The sequence below is a fragment of the Elephas maximus genome, chromosome 8 (assembly GCF_024166365.1).
Source record: "Elephas maximus indicus isolate mEleMax1 chromosome 8, mEleMax1 primary haplotype, whole genome shotgun sequence".
Taxonomy (NCBI): Eukaryota; Metazoa; Chordata; class Mammalia; order Proboscidea; family Elephantidae; genus Elephas; species Elephas maximus.
In genome coordinates, this window is record NC_064826.1 from 62,529,041 (window position 1) to 62,555,221 (window position 26,181).

Consider the following 26,181-nt stretch of genomic DNA (forward strand, 5'->3'; position numbering starts at 1 on the left):
CCTTAGAAGGGAGGATGGTGAGACTTCATCTCATACACTTTGAACATCTTATTAGGAGGGACCAATCCCGGGAGAAGGACATCACGCTTGGTAGAAGATCTTCGAAAAAGAGGAAGACCCTCAACGAGATGGACTGACACAGTGGCTACAACAATGGGCTCAAATACAGCAACGTTTATGAGGATGGCACAAGACTGGGCAACGTTTCATTCTGTTATACATAGGGTATGCTAGGACTTGGGACCTACTTGATGGCACCTACCAACGACAACCTAGTAAAGCACTCTAATTCACTGAGGTGCTGGCTGAAGTCAGAGGAACATGGAAGTCAAAAATTCCAGGCATGGCCCAGCCATGGCCTCATGGTTAACTGTAGAAAGGACAATGATTACTGCCTATATGTCCTTTGCTGTCTTGTGTATTTATTTATTTATGTATTTTAATTAACTTCCTTCTTCTTCCTTTCTCCTTACTCCATTACTACACATAGTTTGTGTTGGTGGTAGCTGACTTCACACGGTAGTTCACAGACTGGAGACTATCTAGATAAAATCATGATGGAATCTAGACGTCACTCAAAGATCCTAGACTTGGAGCTGGATGTAGTATGCCAGGGGGTATGACCTCATTTCTGGGTGAGGTGATAATTAAATTTATGTGAATTGTGTGTAAATAGTGCACTTTCTGATATAAGAACAACAGATAATATGATCTGTAAATAATAGGATTTTTTATTTCCAAAACAGTCAAGAATTCGCTATACATAAAATTTGTTAAATGCTAAAAAGATGCTGAATATGCAACTACCGGTGAGTTTCAAAAATATATTTAATTAGATTAACTATATGTATTATTTTTTCTTAAAAGGAGAAATGAATTAGTCATACCATTTGGCTATTACTATTTCATTAAAGATTTAATATAGACTTTTATAGGAAATAAAATACAGCATCTGTTATAAATATCAAACTTTTCTAAAGCATTAATCTCAAGTTATATTGATCATTACATAATCACAGCATTTACCAATCTGCGATTTTATAAATTAACCTGATTTGTTAAATTAAAAAGAAATTTTACAGACACAATTTTTACTGTTACAAGTCACACACACACACACAAAAATCAGACATATATTTTATGCCAAAGTTACTTTCTGTCCAGGTCGAAACACTGTTCCACTTTGATTTTTTCTCTTCTTAGGATTTTGAAAGTTTTCATACCTTAAAAAAAAAAAAAGAGGTAATTAATATCTAATACATGTAAATAATTACAAAACATAATATAATGGATAGTTTGCAAACAGAATTATATCTTGAAAAACAAAAGGGAAAAAAAAAACAAAGAAACCCACTGCCGTTGAGTCGATTCCAACTCATAGCGACCCTATACAACAGAGTAGAACCGCCGCATAGAGTTTCCAAGGAGCGCCTGGTGGATTTGAACTGCTGACCTCTTGGTTAGCAGCAGTAACACTTAACCACTACGCCAGCAGGGTTTCCAAAAGGGAAATAACAACTGGAAAAATATTTCCAACAGAAATTAGAGTTTTTACATATAAATTTTTGAACATCGAACAATAGAAAAAAGAGAAAAGGGAATGAAGAAGCAAGTTAGAAAACATAAAATACAAATGGCAATGAATAATAATAATAATAAATTTTAATCTCAACAGTTTTAATCAAAGAAATGCAAGGTTTTTAAAAAAAAATTTTTATTGTGCTTTAAGTGAAAGTTTACAAATCGCCAGTCTCTCACACAAAAACTCATATACACCTTGCTATATACTCCCAATTGCTCTCCCCCTAATGAGACAGCTCACTCCCTCACCTCCAGGGAGGAGATGCCAACATAGTCTCAAGTGTCCACCTGATCCAAGAAGCTCACTCCTCACCAGCATCCCTCTACAACCCATTGTTCAGTCCAATCCTGTCTGAAGAGTTGGCTTTGGGAATGGTTCCTGTCCTGGGCCAACAGAAGGTCTGGGGGCCATGACCACCGGGGTCCTTCTAGCCTCAGTCAGGCCATTAAGTCTAGTCTTTTTATGAGAATTTGGGGTCTGCATCCCACTGCTCTCCTGCTCCCTCAGTCATTCTCTGTTGCGTTCCCTGTCAGGGCAGTCATCGGTTGTAGCCGGACACCATCTAGCTCTTCTGGTGTCAGGCTGATACAGTCTCTGTTTTATGTGGCCCTTTCCGTCTCTTGGCCTAGTAACAACCTTGTGTCCTTGGTGTTGTTCATTTTCCTTTGATCCAGGTGGGTTGAGACCAATTGATGCATCTTAGATGGCCGGTTGCTAGCGTTTAAAATCCCAGATGCCTCTCTCCAAGGTGCAGAATGTTTTCTTAATAGATTTTATTATGCCAATTGACTTAGATGTCCCCTGAAACCATGGACCCCAAACCTCCGCCCCTGCTAACCTGGCCTTCGAAGCATTCAGTTTATTCAAGAAACTTCTTTGCTTTTTGTTTAGTCCAGTTGTGCTGACCTCGCCTGTATTGTGTGTTGTCTTTCCCGTCACGTCACCTAAAGTAGTTCTTATCTACTATCTAATTAGTGAATACCCCTTTCCCACCCTCACTCCCTCCCCCCTCTCATAACCATCAAAGAATATTTTCTTCTCTGTTTAAAGTATTTCTTGAGTTCTTATAGTAGTGGTCTTATACAATATTTTTCCCTTTGCAACTAATTTCACTGAGCATAATGCCTTCGAGATTCTTCCATGTTATGAAATGTTTCACAGATTCACCACTGCTCTTTATCGATGGATAGTATTCCATTGTGTGAATATACCATAATTTATTTATCCATTCATCTGTCAATTGGCACCTTGGTTGCTTCCATGTTTTTGCTATTGTAAACAGTGCCGCAATAAACATGGGTGTGCATATATCTGTTTGTGTGAAGGCTCTTATTTCTCTAGGATATATTCCAAGGAGTGGGATTGCTGGATCATACGGTAATTCTATTTCTAGCTTTTAAGGAAGTGCCAAATCGATTTCCAAAGTGGTTGTACCATTTGACATTCCCACCAGCAGTGTAGAAGTGTTCCAATCTCTCCACAGCCTCTCCAACATTAATTATTTTGTGTTTTTTGGATTAATGCCAGCCTTGTTGGAGTGAGATGAAATCTCATTGTAGTTTTGATTTGCATTTCTCTAATGGTTAATGATCGTGAGCATTTCCTCATGTATCCGTTAGCTGCCTAATATATCTTCTCTAGTGAAGTGTCTATTCATGTCTTTTGCCCATTTTTTAATTGGGCTATTTGTCTTTTTGCAGTTGAGTTTTTACAGTATCATGTAGATTTTAGAGATAAGGCGCTGATAAGAAATGTCATAGCTAAAAACTTTTTCCAAGTCTGTAGGCAATCTTTTTACTCTTTTGGTGAAGTCTTTGGATGAGCATAGGTGTTTGGCTTTTAAGAGCTCCCAGTTATCTAGTTTTTCTTCTCCATTGTTAGTAATGTTTTATATACTGTTTATGCCATGTATTAGGGCTCCTAATATTGTCCTTATTTTTTCTTCCATGATCTTTATCATTTTAGATTTTATATTTAGGTATTTGATCCATTTTGAGCTCATTTTTGTGCACGGAGTGAGGTAAGGGTCTCGTTTCATTTTTTTGCAGATGGATATCCAGTTATCCCAGCATCATTTGTTAAAAAGACTGTCTTTTCCCCATTTAACTGTTTTGGGGCCTTTGTCAAATGTCAACCGCTCATATGTGGAATGGATTTATGTCTGGATTCTCAATTCTGTTCCGTTGGTCGATGTATCTGTTGTATCAGTACCAGGCTGTTTTGACTACTGTGGCAGTATAATAGGTTCTAAAATCAGGTAGAGTAAGGCCTCCCACTTTGTTCTTTTTCAGCAATGCTTTACTTATCCGGGGCCTCTTTCCCTTCCAAATGAATTTGTTGATTTGTTTCTCCAACTTATTAAAGAATGTCCTTGGAATTTGGATTGGAATTGCATGAAATCTATAGATCTCTTTTAGTAGAATAGACATTTTTATAATGTTAAGTCTTCCTATCCATAAGCAAGGTATGTTTTTTCACTTATGTAGGTCTCTTTTGGTTTCTTGCAGAAGTGTATTGTAGTTTTCTTTGTATAAGTCTTTTACACCTCTGGTGAGATTTATTCCTAAGTATTTTATCTTCTTGGGGGCTACTGTAAATGGCATTGATTTGGCAATTTCCTCTTCGATGTTCTTTTTGTTGATGTAGAGGAATCCAATGGATTTTTGTATGTTTATCTTGTATCCTGATACTCTGTTGAACTCTTCTGTTAGTTTCAGTAGTTTTCTTGAGGATTCCTTAGGGTTTTCTGTGTATAAGATTATGTCGTCTGCAAATAGAGATACTTGTACTTCTTCCTTGCCAATCTGGATGCCCTTTATTTCTTTGTCTAGCCTAATTGCTCTGGCCAGGACCTCCAGCACAATGTTGAATAAGAGCAGTGATAAAGGGCATCCTTGTCTGGTTCCCGTTCTCAAGGGGAATGCTTTCAGGCTTTCTCCATTTGGGATGATATTGCTTATTGGCTTTGTATAAACGCCCTTTGTTATGTTGAGAAATTTTCCTTCTATTTGTATTTTGCTGAGAGTTTTTATCATGAATTGGTGTTGAACTTTGTCAAATGCCTTTTCTGCATCAATTGATAAAATCGTGTGATTTGTGTCTTTTGTTTTATTTATATAATGGATTACATTAATTGCTTTTCTAATGTTGAGCCATCCCTGCATACCTGGTATGAATCCCACTGGGTCATGGGTGAATTATTTTTTTGATATGTTGTTGAATTCGATTGGCTAGAATTTTGTTGAGGATTTTTGCATCTAAGTTCATGAGGGATATATGTTTGTAATTTTCTTTTTTTGTGATGTCTTTACCTGGTTTTGGTATCAGGGATATGCTGGCTTCATAGAATGAGTTTGGGAGTATTTCATCCTCTTCTATGTTCTGAAATACCTTTAGTAGTAGTGGTGTTAACTCTTTTCTGAAAGTTTGGTAGAACTCTGCAGCGAAGCTGTCTGGACCAGGGCTTTTTTTCTGTTGGAAGTTTTTTGATTACCTTTTCAATCTCTTCTTTTGTCATGGGTCTATTTAGTTGTTCTACCTCTGTTTGTATTAGTTTAGGTAGGTAGTCTGTTTCTAGGAAATCATCCATTTCTTCCAGGTTTTCAAATTTGTTAGAGTACAATTTTTCATAGTAATCTGGTATGATTCTTTTAATTTCAGTTGGGTCTGTTGTAATATCGCCCATCTCATTTCTTATTCGGGTTATTTGCTTCCTCTCCGCTTTCTTTTGTCAGTTTGGCCAATGGTTTATCAATTTTGTCGATTTTTTTCCAAGGAACCAGCTTTTGGTCTTGTTAATTCTTTCAATTGCTTTTCTGTTTTCTATTTCATTTAGTCCTGGTCTAATTTTTATTATTTGTTTTCTTCTGGTGCCTGAGGGTTTCTTTTGTTGCTCTCTATTTGTTCAAGTTGTAGGGATGATTCTCTGATTTTGGCCCTTTCTTGTTTTTGGATGTGTGAGAAATGCAAGATTTTAAATGAGGTATAATAGTTCTCCAATCAAATTGGCTGAGTTTAGAAAAATACTGAAATACTCAGTGTTAGGGTGTGGGAAACTGGCACTCTTGCATACTGCTGTTGGAATAGACATTGTACAATATTTCTGGAAGGGAATTTGGCAATATGTTTCAAAAGTCTTAAAAAACATGCGTACCCTGTGATGCAACAATTCCACCTTTATCCCAATGAAATAATTAAGCATGTATGCAAATATTCAGCTACAAGAATGTTCATTATCACACTGTTTATAGTAATGAAAACCTGGAAGCAACTTAAATGCCCAAAAGTTGGAGATTGTGGCACAGATGTACAGAATGACATTAAAAACAATAAAGTAGTACCATATTTAAAATGTGAAAGAATGTTCAGGATATAAGCATGGGTGAAAGGGGACTGCTATATACCAATATACATCATGTGGTCTTATTTTAGTAAGAAAAAAATACGTATGTATATGAACAAATATGCTTAGTGAGGTCATGGGATTAAGGGAAATTTGTTTTCTTCTTTTTCCTTATCTTTATTTTCTAATTTTTATGCATTACGCACATATCATTTACATATATGTATACACACCCCCCTCAAAATTTTAAATTAAACAAGAGTTGTAACTTTTAAAGAGCAGGAATAAACATTTCTTGAATCCAATTAACCTGAGTCACCACATATTTATGGTCACCTGAATTTGGACAAAGGCGCTAGGTTCATTCGATGGGGAAAGAAGAGTCTCTTCAGTAAATGGTAATGGGAAAACTGGATTTCCACATGCAAAAAAAAAGGAAACAGGATCCATGCCTTACACACACAAAAACAAATTCAAAACAGATCAAGGCCCTAACTGTGCAAACTAAAATCATAAAATTCTTAGAAGAACAAGTAGGGCCAACACTGTGAGGCCTAGCTTTCAACAATGGATTATCTAATATAATAATGAAAGCACAAACAGCAAAAGACAACATAAATAAATGGGACCTCATAAAAATTAAAAACTTTTGTTCTTCAGAAGACTTTACCAAAAAAGTAAAAACACAAGCTACCGATTGTGAGGATATCTTTGGAAACCATATACCTGACAGAAATCTAATAACTAAAATATATATAAAACTTCACCAACAACAAAAAAGACAAACACCCAAGCATAAAACCGGCAAAGGACTTGAATAGACATTTCACCAAAGAGGACATTCAAATGGCCGCCAGACACATGAAAAGATGCTCAGCATCATTAGCCATCAGAGAAATGCAAATCAAAATCACAATGAGACACCATTTCACTCTCACTAGAATGGCTAAGATTAGAACTGCCGACCTCTTGGTTAGCAGCCGTAGCACTTAACCAGTATACCACCAGGGTTTAGAACTAACATATGACCCAGCAATTCCACTCCTAGGTATATACCCAAAAGACTTCAAGGCAGAGACTCAGAGACTTGTACACCAATGTTCATTGCAACATTATTCACAACAGCCAAAAGATGGAGACAACATGATGCCCATCAACAGATGAATGGACAAACAAGATGTGGTACATACATACAATGGAATACTACTCAGCCAGTAGGAGAAATGAAGTCTTGATACATGCTACAGTATGGATGGAACTTGATGGCATTAAGCTGAGTGAAATAAGCCCATGACAAAAGGACAGATACGATTGTATGATCTCACTTACATAAAAAGACAAGAAAAGGCAAATGTATGGAGACCAAAGTTTACTAGTGGTTACCAAGGGTGGGAGGCAGGGATAAAAGGCGGATTAACCGTGATGGAAAATCACACTGATTAAGGGTAGGGTTGTACAGCCAATTGCTGTAATTGCTGTCAATGAGTTGTACACCTATAAAAAGCTGAATTGGCAAAAGTTGTATGATAGACATATTTCCTATTAAAAAAAGAGTAGCTGCTGAGGCTGCTTATGTACAACCAAACACCTCATGGGATTTGGTTCCTTGATTTGGAGGTTTAGGGTCATGGTTTCATAGGACATCCCAGTTAACTGGCCTAATAACGTGTTTAGTGCCTCTGTTCTACCTCCTAGTTCATTGAGTAGTGCCTGGTGGGGAGAGGGCTTAAAAGCTTTCAAGAAGCCATCCGAGGCACAACGATTTGTCTCTATTCACCTGGAGCAACAGAGGAAGGAGTCAGGATATGGAATGTGTAGCTAAATGCCTCCATGAACAACTACCTCCTTTGCCATGAGACATGAAGAACTGGATGGTGCCTGATTACCATTACTGAGCATTTTAATCGAAGATTTCATTGAAGAATCTTGATCAAAACGGGGAAAATATAGAGCAGAATTTCAAATTCTTATAGACTCTAGACCTTCTGGAGCCATGGAAGATGGATGAATCCCTGGAACTATTGCCCTGGGATTATCTCTGAAACTTAAACCAAAAATCCCCTGAAGTCATCTTAAAACCAAATAGTTTAGCTTATCTAGTAAAAAAGGTTTGCCTTAAGCATTATTCTCTTTTAACAACTATCTATATCGGATCAAACTGGCAAAAGCCACTTAAGATGAGATAGGAACATTTGGGGGGCAGTGAGTTTATGTTAATGAGGGAGGAACAACTCAAAAAGGAGGGTGAGAATGGTTGCACAACTCGAAGAATGTAGTCAACGTCACTAAATTGTACATGTAGAGACTGTTGAATTGGTACATGTTTTGCTGTGCATATTTTCAAGAACAACAAAATAAATAAAATTTAGAAAAAAATTAGGCTGAATCATCCTAGTTAATGGCCCTCAGACTCCTGGGAGGTCACAGAGTCAAGTCCAAGAGGCCCATACATCCAAATATGTACTAAGCATGGCCCACGGATGGAACACATTCAAATATATTTACGTGTTCTTGAGATTAATAAAATTTAAATTATTTTGAAAGCAAAACAGGAATATTTTTTATAATAATTTTTGCAAATTCTCAATTGGAATCATTTTGAGCTTTAAATTTTCCTTTTTCTAATTTCTTCAATGTAATTAATATTAAAATAGTTAATTCTAAATAATTCAAATATAATCAAACGAACTGGTTAATGAAAATTCATTTTTTATTTTTGTACTCATGAAGTACTTAGGTGTTTAAACACACAGCCACTGCACAGATTTTCAGAATTGACTTTTAAATATTTAAACTATTATGTTTGATTTTTAGCAAGAACTTTAAAAGTTTAAGTGAATAACCATGGGACCTGTAATAATATCCACACTTCCAAATCAGGGTCTGTTACTTACAGCTCAGCAAAATTCTTCCAGTCATCTTCACTAATGGACGGCCTCATGTTACCAAGTGCGGTCATTAAATGAGACTGACTAATAGCCAGACTAGTTTTGATTGGTCCTGGTTGATTAAGGGATTCATCCTCCTTAAATAAAAAAGAAAATGACAAAAAGTTAACTTAGGGACCCGATGGAAAAAAGAATCAGTCCGAGGTGTTATTTCTTTTTGTCAGTTTTTTCAGAAGACTATACTTTCCCTTTCTGGTAATGTTACTGAAAATTGTTTGAAAGCAAGAAAGCACGTAACAATTGGGCTGAGTCAATATGTTATAAATGTAGCTTATTTACAAATCAAAGTGATATATATCAAAAAAGGAATAAACAATTTTTAATTTTTAAGAAGTTTTAGTAATTATAAATGGAGAAAAGCCCCGTACTCCACTCTGGCTCTGGTATCTGCCCTTGATAACGCTGATGTCTGCCCTCAGTTGGTCCCTTTGTTCTTGTGTAAGTTCGTGGTAACCCTCCTGTGAAGCTGTCCTCAACACTGGAGGTTGTGAAAACAACTGATCTTTCCCAGGAACTCCAGGAAAATCCTGAGTCACGGAGCTTGGTGCAGACAAACACTGTGAGCTCTCCATGGGTAAATACAGTAATGAAAGAAGGGAGGAAAAGAGGAAAGAGGGAAAGAGAGAAAAAAAAAAGTATGTATTTACTAAAGATAAAACTAAAAATTTCAAACAATAAAGCCTTAACACTGACAGCTTACATTTTAACTAACTGAAATTAAGGATGTTTAATACTCTGTAAAAGTTCATTGACATCTGTGTTACAGAACCACCATAGAATGAAAACGGCCATGACATGAGTTTTTAGTTTTTATACTGTTATTAAATCCACCACACTAATTGCCCCAGGGATAGGTTCTAAATGATCCTTACTGCTATTTTTCAGCAAATAGAGTTACATTAAAGTCCTGGGATGTTTTAGATAGAAGTTAAGAAATAGAAAACAGAATTAAAAACTGGAATTATGACAACAGTTTACTTATTATTCTTGGAAATAAAAATTGGTCACTTTTACCTTTTTAAAAGCCTGAATTAATTAAAAAATTTACAAAAAATAAGAAAAATATATGTAAAAATGTTATGAGTACCAAAAAAGCAAGAGTTAATCACTGTTAAATTTTTTTGGAGATGTGTTGAAAGTTATTTTCATTAAATAGAAAAAAGAATAAAATTGCCCACATTTAATCAAAACATTTTCTTTCTTGAAGCGCTATCACTACTAACTTGTTGCACTGTGCTTATGCTTTCTGTGAAAACTATTACAAATAGATAAAATTTTGTTGTCAGGAATTTCTGACATTACTGTACCAAATTTCTCATTATCCTCAATTGCCCTACAACAACAGAATTTAAGTTCAGTAAAACGTGGACCTGCTACTAAGGGTGTTTTATAACCACTAGTTGGAGAGAGAGTAACCTGAAGGAAGCCACCGAGTAATCTTGGCCTCTCATTACTTTGGCTCACCCTTGCTGCCGGTCCTGCCTTAAAGTTCTGAATAGGAATAAAAGTTACTAGTTGGTGTGGAAAAACAAGACTATTTTACCGAAGAACCAACCAACCAGAAAGAACATGGAGGGCTGGTTAGGAGATAAATCACTGTCCATCTTTACACCAACATACGGCTTTATATTTCAGAACTGTATAATGACGACTGCACAAGATACCAAATCAGAAGAGGTTCCATTTCCAAGTTCTGATTCGTAAGAGCTTCCAAAGTAGAGCCGGTACATGTTGAATTTTGATTCATCTGGAAGTAGGTCAGACATCTCTAGAGAAACAAGGGACTGCTCTAAACCACATTCTCCATCTCCAGCTGAATCATCAGAGCCACTGCTGTGGTTGAGAAAAACCATCGAAGACAGGCTCAGGTCACTGTCAGAGCTGGAATTCCCATCCTAGAACGTACAAAAGGGCAACTGATTATAAAGCTCTAAATAATCCACAACTCCAAAATAAATAACAACATAGACAGCACTCTAATAAAGCAATACAAAGAAACTCAAGGCATTGTTCAAAAATTTTATTAATTCTCTAGTGCAGCCCTGGTGACACAGTGGTGAAGAGCTTGGCTGTGAACCGAAAGTTCGGCAGTTCGAATTCACCAGATGCTCCTTGGAAACCCTATGGGGCAGTTCTACTCTGTCATATAGGGTCACTATGAGTCAGAATCGACTGGATGGCAACAGGTTTGGTTTGGTTTTCTACTCTGAAATGACGAATCAACTGTGTTAATAACATTTAAATTCAAAGAGGACTCTACAAATGCGTATCTTTCCTGGTAATGAAAGTGAAAAAAAGAGAACCTCAATGGCTTGCCAAAACAAATAATAAAAACCTGGTAGCATCTGATTTAGGATAAGAATATTCAGCAAAATGGGGACAGTATGCAGAAAAACCCTTCCTAGAAAACAATGTGGTAAAGCCCATAATGCAGCAGAGTGATCTACTGCAATAATTAAAATGAAAATACTATACTGGAGAAGAGGCAGATTCTACAAGATAAACCTATAGCATCTGTTGTTGTACCAGGAAATAGTACCTCAAGGAATGATGGGGACATATCATAGGGACACAGAAGCCACCTAGAAAAGGCTTCTATTGGCCAAATCTAGGACAATATAAGCATCAAAATAAATAACACATGTAATTATTTTTTAAAAAAGCAAAGTACAAACCAAACTAAAAATCTCAATTGTTTCTGTTTATATTATCTAATAGATACTATCCCAATTTAAATAATATTCTTCCACACACCAACGCGGTTTTGACAATATTAAGGTAATGTTAAAGAAAAAGACGCCAAACTCTTCATAATTACAAAGTTCTCTGCAAAACCAATACTGCAACTGTGGAACATTCAACTAAAGGTAAATTTAAATTTTTATAGCTTTTTAACAAAGTTGTTAAAAAACAGAATTTTTAAGGTTGAAATTTTGACATTAAACTGCTCTTATCAATCATAAAAGGCCACAGAAACTACCTTCTCATATAACTCACTTGGTGTCCACACGCGAGCAGTCTTCCATGTAAGGCCTCTAACTGAGCATTGCAGAACAAAGCTTTCAGATCCGCTCCAGTAAAGGAGTCAGTTACTGATGCTACATGCTGAAGGTCAACATCATCTGCCAGAGGCAGAGAGTCACTGAGAACGTTTAAAATTTCAAGACGCGACACCTGAAGGAAGAAAAAACTAGCTGATCTGACAAATAAAAAATGAAATATTTTCTTAAACTGGGTGTCTTACAATTTTTCGTAAATTAACATTATATATCTAATAAGCTTTAACAAGTTGAGAAATGTACTACCAGTCTACTTTCAGTCTTCCTGGGACACATTCCCTGACAAAAGGAACGTATGAATGAAAATGAACATTTTTAACTATTCAGTATAAATCACGTTTTATTCAGAAACCGCTTATTTTCTAGACTTGGGAAAGTATGCCAAGAAAGTTTTCAAAAGTAAGTTAAAATAATTTAAATAACAGCTACATGTGACATACATTCTGATATCACATACTTTGAATATCTATTTGTTCTTTCACTCATTTACTCATTGTTTTCTAAATTTGAGAACAAGGTTTGTAACAACACAGGACCAGAAGCAGTGGCGAAAGCCTCTTCCCACATAACCTGCTTACATGCTTACTATTCATATGTTTGATCGTGTATCAGGCTAATACAACACAGGGAATGTGGACGTACAATACTACATATTTCCTCCCTTTTTTCCAGCTGGCCAATACTGAAGGATTATAAGCTTTTAAAACTTGCCAGGAAACGGCCAAAGACAGGCTTTGCACCTAATTCAGAATCTTTTTATGCTGTGAGCAAATGGTGGACAAGGCCCAAGCCTAAGAAAGCTGGTCTTCTAAGGACAAATTGTTATTACCTGGCAGAAGGACAGTTCAGAAGGAAAGAGTATAGCATTTGTTGGGTTTTGGACACTAAATATGAAATTTTCACCTGATCAGGAGGAGGGCAAAATACACATTTATCTAGTCGACCAGGCCTAAGGAGGGCAGGGTCAATCAAGTCAGGGCGACTAGTGGCAGCCAACACATAAACACCTAAGGGAAAAAGAGAACTTCTTTTACTAAAACTTGGTAAAATTGTGTTGTAACAAAACATCTGTGTGTTTACAATTATTACCCTGTAAACCTTCTACTCCATCCAACTGAGTCAGCAACTGGTTAACTACTCGGTCTGTAACGCCAGTATTATCATGGCCTCTTCGAGGAGCAATGGATTCAAATTCATCAAAGAAAAGAATGCAGGGCTTTGCAGCCTGTGCTCTGGGAAACATAAACAAACACTTCCTGTTTGAATAGGGCTTCAGAGCTTGCAAAGTGATTTCAAATATACATTATCAATATTATACACACATATATTTTTAAATCTTCTTTACAACAAACCCTTAAAGAAGGTAAGACATTTGTTATTATTCACATTTTCAGTAAACTGGTCTTAGAGGAAGGAATTTGCTCTCTCCCATGTCTTCTGAATAAAATTAAAACAAACAAACAAAATCTGGTGTCATCGAGTTGATTCTGACTCATGGTGACCCTATAGGACTGAGTAGAACTGCCCCATAGGGTTTCCAAGGCTGTAATCTTTATGTAAGCAGACTGTCACATCTTTCTCCCACAGAGCAGCTGGGGGGTTAGAACAGCCAACCTTTTGGTTAGCAGCCTAGTGCTGTAACCACTGCACCTTCTGGATAGAATAATAAAAAAAAAAAACAAACCCATTGCCGCTGAGTTGATTCTGACTCATAGTGACCCTATAGGACAGAGAAGAACTGCTCCATAGGGTTTCCAAGGAGTGACTGGTGGATTCGACCTTTTGGTGAGCAGCTGAGCTCTTCACCACCACACCACCAGGGCTCCAATAGCAGGGACTAAACAAAAACCCGAGACTTTTTGACTAATAATCCAGTGCACGTGTACCACCATACCACATTCTTACTGTAAACAATTATAATTAACACTTCTATAAATTAACACATGGTTCCTAATTCTGCGCTATCCTGCTTGTTAAATCAAAATATGCGGACAATTATAAAATTCTCTTTCCATTTTATACTTTTCTAATTTTTTTTTTTTACTTGTCTGAGATTCCTTTAAATAATCACTTATGATTTCATTTTTTGCATTTCTATTGTGAGTACAAAATCAAATAACTCCCAAAATTTAATATCTAAAATGTTTTACATTTAAGTAGTATTTGGTAAAACAGAGAATCTTTGTCCTCTAGATTATCAATTCACATAAATCACAGGTTTTGAACACCAGCTCTTCAAAAAGCAAGATTAAGACCAAAAAGCACTGACTGACCAATAATAATGATGTCATTTACTTAAAAAAAAAAAAATTCATAGGGAACCAACCTAACAAAAATATCACGAACAGCTTGTTCACTTGCTCCAATATATTTGCTGAGTAACTCTGGCCCCTATTAGGTAAAATAAAATTAAATTAGAATTGAGATAAAATTATTTAAAAGATAATTTTTGTTTATGGCTAGGTCTAAATTCAGTCAGGTGAAATTTTTAATATGATTAAATGGACGTATCTTAAATATAAACTGTGATGGAACAAATATTATGCACTTGATGTTTCCTCTGCTTGTGACATTTGTCAGTATGTATTCTCATAGCTTGTTCCTCCATTTCATTTAGATCTCTTGCAAAATGCCACCTTCTCAGAAAGGCCTTGCTTACAACCCCATCTGTGACCCACTCCAGTTATTCAACTAGAATATACCTACTATACCTCCTGATCTCACTTTTCTTCCAGGCAGCACTACCTGACATTATATGGTATATTTTTACGTTAGTCTGTTCATGGTCTCTCCCCTAGTAGAATGTAAATTCTAAAAAGGTAGTTTTATTCACTGCTGAATCTTCAGGGCTTAAAACAGTGCCTGCCACATAAAAAGTACCCAATAATTATCCAGTTAATGAAGTCAATGAATGTTTTAAAAAGGGAAAATGTCCCACTTATCTCTAGCCTTTGGAGACTAAAAAAAAAAAGAAAAATTTCTAAAGAGACATGAATTACTTTGATCACCATCTTCGATTACTGAAACCAATTTATTTGTGCAGAAGTTGAAGAATATTTCCTAAAAGTCAATTGAAAAAACTTTCAAAACAAACTACACTACATACAGCAAAATGAGTCCTGAGAATGGTCTTCTCTTAAACTGGGATAGCATTTATGCAAAAGGATTCTTTTAAATGCTGACTAGGCCCCAGTGATCTCTATCTCTCAAAGACCAAATATGCTAAGGATATGTAACCAAAATAGAGAATTTCTAATACTCAGCCACCTACCCATCTATTAATGTACTAGCATTTAATTAAACTTCCTCAGTACAGTTGCAGAACTAGAGGATGAGAGGGCAGAACAAGGCAACACACTGTCAGTCAAGGGGCTCCTAGAATCCACCCTGACCCACCAAGATGGAATTAGCAACCTGCTGAAACCTTCCCATTCTGAACTCATCCCAAATCGTGATTTGAAGACTTACTAAAAGGGATAAGGTGTCCTCCCTAATGGGAATAATCTTGAAAATTATATGTTTAAAAAAAAAGTGAAACTAGATTCTGCTGGTAAGTGTAGAAAGGAAAGTATGGTCATGGCTACGTGAAGATCCAGAAAAAGGAACGCAGGAAAATTAAAACGTATTAGTGCTTCTCCATGATTGCCAGAACACAAAAAATCATGTGGTAAAAGAGGGTAGGCATAACCCAACCGCAAATTACCAACCTGGCATTCAGACTGTAAATCAATTTTGAAAAAGGCTAGCTCTATGATCCCTGTGCCTTGGGAGCTAATTATCTTTTGGTCGACTAATATTGCTGAGGTGCTGAAGCTATACAACTAACACCCCACACCATGAGGACTGACACAGCAGGGGTGGACTGTGAGGCACTGCCCAAATTCCTACACTCACCTTACACCTGAGAAATTTAGACCCAGTGACACAAACCCGGGTGGCATGCAGCCAACAAGTAACAGAATCATAAAACCCCCAGTTTCCTGCCTCTAGATGTCTTGGTTCTCACCCTCTTTATAGTTATAGTTTGCTTTTTATCTGAATATTTATGTATATTTCTATTTTGTAATGCATGAAGATTTGCCTTCAGCAAGAACACAAGCCCTAAAAGAGAGGTGGCTCATTACTCCATTTCCCACACAGCTTTAACTAGTATGTGAAGCACTGCTCTATCAGCTTTCCAAATAGGAGACTAACCCACAATCAAGAAAGATAAATGGGCAACATACCTTGACACTAATAAAATTCATTCCACTCTCTCGTGCTATTACCCCAGCTAGTAAGGTTTTTCCTGTTCCAGGAGGACCATACAATAGTACACCTGTTCTCTGTCGTATGGGCAAGTTTGCAAATAATTCTGGGTACTGAAAAATACAAAAATATGATAAAGCATTCAAGTCTAAAACAGAAATGACTAGGCAGCAGCTAAAGACCAGTGTATAGAAAAAGTATGCAAGTCGTGGTAACTGTCACCCTTCATTATTAACAGCACAATGATAGTAAATAAAATTCCTGTTAAAAATAATAAATGAACTCAAAGAAGCTACCATGGATTTTTTCCAAATGCTACTTGACAAGGATATAAAGAAACGAGGACCATGGAATACAGGCTACATAACATGCACGTAACTGTATCAAAAGGTCTTTGTTTTTTCTTTTTGAACATTATAAAAGTACTACTTTAAGAAAATAAAAAACCATCTTATAAAGAGTATACTGCCTTCTACTTGTATTGTTTCACTGGGCAAAGTCTGACAGCTATGTATATTCAAATATATTCACTCAAAGAAAGAAAAAAAAATAGAGAAGTATCTTTAATGATTATAGACAATAAAATCTCCCAAGAGTCTTCAAGCTAAATAACTGATTATTTCTAAACTACCTTCTAAATCACCAATACTCAGAGAGAAATAAAACTTTCTGAACAGGTGAGTCAAACATCAGGCTACATCAGAAATATCCTGCCTCAGAGAACTAGATGGTGTCTGGGCTACCATCAATGACCGCCCTGACAAGGAACATAACAGAGTCCAGGACGGACCAGGAGAAAATTGTGGCGTAGAACTCAAATTCGCATGAAAAGACCAGACTTAATGGTCTGACTGAGACTAGGGGAACCCCAGAAGTCATGGCCCCCAGATGCTCTGTTAACCCAGAACTAAAAGCATTCCCTAAGCCACCTCTGCAAAGATTGTTGTTGTTAGGTGCCGTCGAGTTGGCTCCGACTCATAGCGACCCTATGCACAACAGAACGAAACACTGCCCGGTCCTGCACCATCCTTACAATCGTTGTTATGCTTGAGCCCATTGCTGCAGCCACTGCGTCAATCCATCTCGTTTGAGGTATTCCTCTTTTCCGCTGACTCTGTATTTTGCCAAGCATGATGTCCTTCTCCAGGGACTGATCCCTCCTGACAACATGTCCAAAGTACGTAAGAAGCAGTCTTGCCATCCTTGCTTCTAAGGAGCATTCTGGTTGTACTTCTTCTAAGGCAGATTTATTCGCTCTTCTGGCAGTCCATGGTATACTCATTATTCTTCGCCAACACCACAATTCAAAGGCATCAATTCTTTTTCGATCTTCCTTATTCATTGTCCAGCTTTCACATGCATATGATGTGATTGAAAATACCATGGCTTGGGTCAGGCACACCTTAGTCTTCAAGGTGACATCTTTGCTCTTCGACACTTTAAAGAGGTCCTTTGCAGCAGATTTGCCCAATGTAATGCGTCTTTTGATTTTTTGACTGCTGCTTCCATGGCTGTTAATTGTGGATCCAAGTAAAATGAAATCCTTGACAACTTCAATCTTTTCTCCGTTTATCGTAATGTTGCTCATTGGTCCAGCTGTGAGGATTTTTGTTTTCTTTATGTTGAGGTGTAATCCATACTGAAGGCTGTGGTCTTTGATCTTCATTAATAAGTGCTTCAAGTCCTCTTCACTTTCAGCAAGGAAGGTTGTGTCATCTGCATAACGCAGGTTGTTAACGAGTCTTCCACCAATCCTGATGCCCCGTTCTTCTTCATATAGTGCAGCTCCTCAGATTATCTGCTCAGCATACAGATTGACTAAGTATGGTGAAAGAATACAATCCTGGTGCACACCTTTCCTGACTTTAAACCAATCAGTATCCCCTTGTTCTGTCCGAACAACTACCTCTCGATCTATATAAAGGTTCCTGATGAGCACAATTAAGTGTTCTGAAATTCCCATTCTTCGCAACGTTATCCACAGTTTGTTATGATCCACACAGTCGAACGCCTTTGCATAGTCAATAAAACACAGGTAAACATCCTTCTGGTATTCCCTGCTTTCAGCCAGGATCCATCTGACATCAGCAATGATATCGCTGGTTCCACGTCCTCTTCTGAAATCGGCATGAATTTCTGGCAGTTCCCTGTCGATATACTGCTGCAGCCGTTTTTGAATGATCTTCAGCGAAATTTTGCTTGCTTGTGATATTAATGATATTGTTCTATAATTTCCACATTTGGTTGGATCGCCTTTCTTGGGAATAGGCATAAATATGGATCTCTTCCAGTCAGTTGGCCAGGAATCTATCTTCCATATTTCTTGGCATAGACGAGCGAGCACCTCCAGCGCTGCATCCGTTTGTTGAAACATCTCAATTGATATTCCATCAATTCCTGAAGCCTTGTTTTTCGCCAATGCCTTCAGAGCAGCTTGGACTTCTTCCTTCAGTACCATCGGTTCCTGATCATATGCTACCTCTTGAAATGGTTGAGCATTGACTAGTCCTTTTTGGTATAATGATTGTGTATTCCTTCCATCTTCTTTTGATGCTTCGTGACTCATTTAATATTTTCCCCATAGAATCCTTCACTATTGCAACTCAAGGCTTGAATTTTTTCTTCAGTTCTTTCAGCTTAAGAAACACCAAGTGTGTTCTTCCCTTTTGGTTTTCCATCTCCAGCTCTTTGCACATGTCATTATAATACTTTACTTTGTCTTCTCCAGCTGCCCTTTGAAATCTTCTGTTCACTTCTTTCACTTCATCAATTCCTCCTTTTGCTTTAGCTGCTCTACGTTCGAGGGCAAGTTTCAGAGTCTCCTCCGACATCCATCTTGGTCTTTTCTTTCTTTCCTGTCTTTTCAATGACCTCTTGTTTTCTTCATGTATGATGTCCTTGATGTCATTCTACAACTCGTCTGGTCTTCGGTTACCAGAGTTCAATGTGTCAAATCTATTCTTGAGACGGTCTCTAAATTCAGGTGGGATATACTCAAGGTCACATTTTGGCTCTCATGGACTTGCTCTGATTTTCTTCAGTTTCAGCTTGAACTTGCATATGAGCAATTGATGGTCTGTTCCACAGTCGGCCCCTGGCCTTGTTCTGACTGATGATATTGATCTTTTCCATTGTCTCTTTCCACAGATGTAGTCAATTTGATTTCTGTGTGCTCCATCTGGCAAGGTCCGTGTGTATAGTCGTCGTTTATGTTGGTGAAAGAAGGTATCTGCAACGAAGAAGTTGTTAGTCTTGCAAAATTCTATCATTCGATCTCCAGCACTGTTTCTATCACCAAGGCCATATTTTCCAACTATTGATCCTTCTTCATTTCCAACTTTCACATTAAAATCACCAATAATTATCAATGCATCTTGATTGCATGTTTGATCAATTTCAGACTGCAGCAGCTGGTAAAAATCTTCTTTCTTCATCTTTGGCCCTAGTGGTTGCTGCGTAAATTTAAATAATAGTCGTATTAACTGGTCTTTCTTGTAGGCGCATGGATATTATCCTATCACTGACAGCATTGTACTTCAGGATAGATCTTGAAATGTTCTTTTTGACAATGAATGCAACACCATTCCTCTTCGAGTTGTCATTCCCAGCAGAGTAGACTATATGATTGTCTGGTTCAAAATGGCCAATACCAGTCCATTTCAGTTCACTAATGCGTAGGATATTGATGTTTATGCGTTTCCATTTCATTTTTGATGATTTCTAATTTTCCTAGATTCATACTTCGTACATTCCAGGTTCCAATTATTAATGGATGTTTGCAGCTGTTTCTTCTCATTTTGAGTTGTGCCACATCAGCAAATGAAGGTTCCGGAAGCTTTACTCCATCCACGTCATTAAGGTCGACTCTACTTTGAGGAGGCAGCTCTTCCCCAGTCATCTTTTGAGTGCCTTCCAACCTGGGGGGCTCATCTTCCGGCACTATATCAGACAGCGTTCTGCTGTTATTCATAAGGTTTTCATTGGCTAATACTTTTCAGAAGTAGACTTCCAGGTCCTTCTTCCTAGTCTGTCTTAGTCTGGAAGCTCAGCTGGAACCTGTCCTCCGTGGGTGACCCTGCTGGTATCTGAATACTGGTGGCATAGCTTCCAGCATCACAGCAACACACAAACCCCCAGAGTACAACAAACTGACAGATACGTGGGGGTCAGACAAAGATCAGACTGGACTATAAAACAAAACAATGCTCGTGAAGACTATGCCTCTTAGTTCAAGTAAATACACAAGACTAAATGGGCAGCTCCTGCTTGGAGGTGGGATGAGAAGGCAGAAGGGACAGGAGCTGGGTGAATGGACACAAAGTGGAAAGGGGGAGTATGTCGTCACATTATAGGGATTGCAACTAGGGTCACATAACAATATGTGTATAAATTTTTGTATGAGAAATTAACTTGAGCTGTAAACTTTCACCTAAAGCAGAATAAACAAAGAAAGAAATATCCTGGTCTCCTCTATCAAGTATGCCTATTCAGTTCCACCCATGGACAAAATCTCAACCTCACCTCCACCTCTGCTCTAGTTTGAAACAGGGCCCAAAGTCAGCAGTTCAGCACATGGTCTCCATATATCTGGATAGTAATGCTTGGTGCCCAGGCCCTGCATTTGGAGTCATGATCCTGCTGACTAGTGTTGCCATGCCCATGTTCTCTCAAACAGGCTATAAGCCACAGTCCTAGGCTGTAAGCCACAGTCCTGGGCTGTACTCACCATGGCCCAGGCCCTGGTGGCCATAGTTACCAGGACTCACCATCCAGTTACATGTAACCCAAGGTCCTCACTCACCCATTTCTTTCTCTCTCTGCATGGGTCCCTGATCTCATGCAGTGATTCTCACCTCCCAGGTCTCTGATTCAACCACACTACCTCCTAGATGCTACTGTCTGATCTTCTGAAGAACAATCCACATCTGCCACCTTGATTGTACCATCTGCCTGGTCTACACTGCCTGCTAACTGCCTTTCCAGGGCTAATGCAGAGTCTGCAAATCTAGTTTAATTCATCAACCCTATAGACCTAGCCAACTCTCCTACTTCTCAGTTTATTCCTATCTGTTTCTGTTTGAGTCCTATTTTACAGTTCATTTTGCTTTAGTATAATCTGAATGATTAAAGTAACACAGAAAAATTATGAACTTCACATTAAATGTATTTACTATAAATGTCAGCCCAGATTTCCTTATAAGTTTCTTACGTGCAATGAGCATATCAAGTACGTTAACAATCTGTTAGTACCTAAAATAGTGCAGGACATTAATTTGGTAACTCAGAGTAAATGCTTGTTGAATCGAAGTGAGAGTAAGCAAGCCAAGCAACATAAGGAAAGCCAAAGCCAAGGAGTCTGTGATTCTCCTGGGAGCAAATACTTTTTTTTTTTTTTGGCGGGGGCGGGGGGTGGGGGGGCGGTATTTATTTTTAAAGCACCTTGGCTGGTAACTGGATAGTATCCATGAGTATCTGCCGAACTTCATGTAATCCACCAATCTTATTCCAGGCTAGGTCTCTAGGTTTATGGAGGTTGACGTTTCGCAGGGATGCAGGAGTAAATCCATGGAGAGCTTTTTGGAAGTCCAATGTTGTTAAAACTAATTCTGTTCAAAAATAAACAAAACTCATTTTGGTAGACATACTGAATATATGAATTTTCAAGATATACCATCACTTTAGCTGGAGAAGTAAATTTCTTTACTTAAGTAACTGCTTATTCAAATATTAAAATGGAATGTGCTGAATTCTTACCCTACTACAATGACACTTCTCAACAACGGAAAGAGGGTTTGAATTTTGACAGTAAACATACCTTCCTTGGTGGATATACTCTGAAGAGAGAGACGAGAATGTATGGCTCGATCCACAAGCACTGTAAAATCTCTAGCTACAAAGCCTTCTGTTTCTTTAGCTATAAGGTACAAGTCAAGATCAGTAAACTTGCTCATATCACAGTCCAGTTTATTTTTTATTATACTATGCAGAATTTCACATCTTTGTTCCTAAAGAAAAAACACAATGTTCAAATTTTTAATTTTATCTGTGTATAAATTTTGGAACATACATTCTGAGAAAAATCAGGCTGACATAATCTATAGTGACAGCAAGCAGATTGATGGTTGTCTGAGGGTGGACTGGACAGGAGGGATGGACTGCAAAGGGGCCCTGGGAAGCTTTCGGAAGTGATGGAAATGTCTGTTGTGCTGATGGTTTCATGGTATATACATATGTCAAAACTGACCAAATTGTACATTTTAAGTATATGAGTTGATTGTAATTCAATTATATTTCAATAAAGTTGTAAAAAATATCAGATTGATAAATGACTGCCATTTCTTTCTCTAATAAGAAGCTTTTTTAGTAATATGTGCACCCCTTTAAGATTGTGTTTTTGTTGTTATTATTATTTCTATAAAACTTATTTCTAAAAACATATTCAATGGCCAGTATCACTACCATTCTGCTATGCTTAATAACAAGTATAGTATTTTGTTCTTCAATAACAGTTAATTAGCATAGCGTCTGAATATTTAGGATAGACTCTAGGTGAGAATTTTAAACGAGAGTCTAAAACATGCTTGCCAGTTCTGGACCCACTTCTTTGATCTCACTGCCCCTAAAATCATCATAAGCGTGAGTCCCCAGAGGGGACTAAGAGTCACATATGCTAAACCAAAACCCACCAAACCCAGAGCTGAGTCCATACCAACTCAAAGTGACCCCGTAGGACAGAGTAGAACTGCCCCATAGGGTTTCCGAGGCTGTAAATCTTTACAGAAGGAGACTGCCAAATCTTTCTTCAGTAGAGTGGCTGGTAGGTTCGAATCACTGACCTTTCAGTAAGCAGCCAAGCACTAAACCACTGTGCCACCAGGGCTCCCCTCACATATGCTAGTTAAAAAAAAAATATTTAGTTAATCAGTTTTTACAAAGACATCTTCCTGCATTCCTCACTGCTCTTTCTCATTAAGAATAAATACTGTTTTCAAAAGAGCCATTTCCTTGGGAAATGCCTAACATTTCAGGCAGTTATAAACTATAATTGTGCACCTAAGTACAGTATGTATTGAGTGCTGACTTTTAAATATCCTTAAGATCATTAACATAAAAATAAATTTAAAACCATACATTACAAGTAAAAAAAATAACGATGATGATAAAGAGGGGCATATTTCAACAACCTTTACAAACAGTGTATTACCTGATTAGGAGGATGAATATGCTGGAAGCACTGAAATATGTGAATTCCTTGGGCAGACAGAAGTAAAGGATGCAGACAACGTTGAGACTGGCTTGTGGCAATCAGTGCAACCAAACTTCCCACGGAAATAAATTCTTTTATCATATTGTTTAATGCTAGAATTAAATAGTATTTCCTTATTAGTATAATATAAAGCTTAGGAAACATAAACTGTAACTTTAAATGACATATTAATTAAAAATAATGATAAACTCAAGTTGAGCTTTAAGGTTGAATATGTACAGTATGGCTCCTTCATACCTTTTAAAATTTAATTCATGCATCCCATCACTGATTTATCTATGGAGAACCTAATATGGGCCAGGATCTAATCAAGACAATGGAGGTGCAGGAAGAACTGTAAACTCAAGTCTGTATATCCAGACCAATGTCTAGTGAGGCTCCCTACTCTGAGATCTTATAAAGTAAGTGAATGAATAGTAAAGAGGGGTCTCTAATATCAATATAATGAATGGGTGATAGCTTTCCATACTGTGTTCTGCTTATTAATCAAAATATAGCTCATATTCCTATGACTTCATGAACAATCTCTTTCCACCCCCAAATCTTCCAAGGTTTGGTAGCCTTAAAGGTCAGAACTGAAACAGACATTATTAATGGAGATGTGTTTAGACCTAGATATTTCCAGCACTCCCTTTAGCACTAAGTTAACAAGTCATGCAGATGCTATGGGATTCAATACTTGAGATTAACACTAGGCACCATGGTTGTATTTACTATTTCAGCTCTCTAAGAACCATAAGGCAGCTGAACGCTGTCAAACTCTCCAGCCCCTCTCTCCCTAGCCCTCTGCTTGTACTCTAAGCTCCAGTCAATGGCGTATTCTCTAATATAACCATGTTTTTTGTACCTTCATGACTTTTCCTAGGGACCATACTTCCTTCACTTCTTCATTTGGCTAATTTCTACTCCTCTGTCAAAACTTAGCTGAGTTATCAACTCCTCTAGGAAGCCCTACATAGTAGCTATCATTATTACTCTGTACTAAAATTGTTTATTTTTCTGTCCTCTTCTAGACTTCAAAAACCAGGACTGAACAAAAACATTTAATAAATATTTGTCAGATGAACAAAAGCAAGAATAAATCAATGCTATAAAACAAGCTGAAGGCCCCACAGGACTAACTGTGAAGTTGAAGAATTTTCACAGTTCTCCCACATGACCACGTCTGCTGATACAGGATAACTGCAGAATGCTACCAGAAGCCCAAAGGCAGTACAGAACGCAGTGTATATTCTATTCTCTAAGAGAGTATTTACTATCAAGACTAAAAATGCTGCACGACACAGTAAGTGGAAGCATTACCGTGTGCGAGGCGCTGGCTCTGCACTGCATCAGGGCTGTGCTCGTGTTCAGGGAGGGCGGGCAGGCCAACGATGAGATCGAGATCGTCTAACAGAACGACAGATGGCTGCCGCCATGCTGCCTCTGAGAAAGCGGCTTCTAAGGATTTTTGCATGTTTTCAAGTCTTTTTCCTATATCCAAAAGATATGAAACGGTTTTAGTGTTATTTCAGGGCTGGGAAAGTTCAGGTTGCCACTTACAAAGCATCAGAAAAGCTAAATATTGACTTAACTATAAAAACTGGATCCATATTTGAATATGCTACTCTCTAAAACTTGTTAACCAGAAACAAGCTCAATTAATACAGCCTCAAAGGACTTAGTAAACTGCTGAGTTTTGTAAAACTGAAAATGAAATACGCTACCATAATTTCTAAATTCCTCCATAGAAGATTTCAGATGACTTAAAACAAAACAGTCAAATAAAAGCAGAAAGTGGGAAATTATACATGAAAGGAGGAGGCCAAGATTCAGATAAAACATCCAACAAATTTGAAAACCTAGAGGAAATGGACAAATTTCTAGAAACACACCACCTACCCAAACTAACACAAGATGATGTTGAAAATCTGAACAGGCCCATAACAAGAGAAGATATTGAAAAAAATGCCCAACAAAAAAAAAAACCCTAGCCCAGATGGCTTCACTGGAGAATTGTACCAAACATTCAGAGAAAAGCTTACACTAGTAGTACTCAAACTATTTCTGAACATAGAAAAGGAAGGAATACTTGTGAATTCGTTCTATGAAGCCAGTGTAGCCCTGATACCAAAACCAGGCAAAGACACCACAAAAAGAGAAAATTTCAGGCTACGTTCTCTTTTGAATATAGATGTAAAAATTCTCAACAAAATTCTAGCCAGTAGAATTTAACAACGTATTAAAATATATATACCATGACCAAGTGGGATTCATACCAGGTATGCAAGGATGGTTTAACATTTGGAAATCAATCAATGAAGACCAGGCTTACTGGCTTAACAGAGACTGAAGAAACCCCCAGAGTATGGCCCTCGGCACCCTTTTAGCTCAGTAATGAAGTCACTGCTGAGGTTCACCTTTCGGCCAAAGATTAGACAGGGCCATAAAACAAAACAAGACTAAAGGGGCACACCAGCCCAGGGGCAAGGAGTAGAAGGCAAGAGGGAACAGGAAAGCTGGTAATAGGGAACCCAAGTTCAAGAAAGGAGTGTTTACATGTCACGGGGTTGGTAACCAATGTCACAAAACAATGTGTGCACTAATTGTTTAATGAGAACCTAGTTTGTTCTGTAAACCTTCATCTAAAGTATAATAAAAACAAAGTGTAGTCATTAAAAAAAAAAAAGACTGGATGTGACAAAGAGCTCTGACTATTAAAAAAAAAAGATTCAGATTTAAACAGGACACAAATG

At 37.6% G+C, this 26,181-nt stretch overlaps 1 protein-coding gene across 4 annotated transcripts in view; it reads right to left on the minus strand.

Annotated features, from left to right (window-relative positions):
* Positions 1–897: 897 nt before the first annotated feature.
* The window catches only part of PEX1 (peroxisomal biogenesis factor 1), a 48,222-nt gene continuing 22,938 nt past the window's right edge, over positions 898–26,181 (minus strand). For 3 of the 4 annotated variants that reach the window (XM_049893210.1, XM_049893209.1, XM_049893212.1), the window contains 13 exons: positions 24,749–24,919; positions 23,384–23,538; positions 21,995–22,184; positions 21,619–21,785; positions 16,158–16,292; positions 14,258–14,322; positions 13,021–13,163; positions 12,835–12,938; positions 11,870–12,046; positions 10,537–10,767; positions 9,241–9,438; positions 8,819–8,949; positions 898–1,223 (listed from right to left, as the gene is read on the minus strand). In XM_049893210.1, the coding sequence (XP_049749167.1) occupies positions 1,139–1,223; positions 8,819–8,949; positions 9,241–9,438; positions 10,537–10,767; positions 11,870–12,046; positions 12,835–12,938; positions 13,021–13,163; positions 14,258–14,322; positions 16,158–16,292; positions 21,619–21,785; positions 21,995–22,184; positions 23,384–23,538; positions 24,749–24,919 (1,952 nt within the window). In that variant the 3' untranslated portion in view covers positions 898–1,138. The remainder of the gene's footprint in view (positions 1,224–8,818; positions 8,950–9,240; positions 9,439–10,536; positions 10,768–11,869; positions 12,047–12,834; positions 12,939–13,020; positions 13,164–14,257; positions 14,323–16,157; positions 16,293–21,618; positions 21,786–21,994; positions 22,185–23,383; positions 23,539–24,748; positions 24,920–26,181) is intronic. The other variant, XM_049893211.1, reaches the window with a different exon arrangement.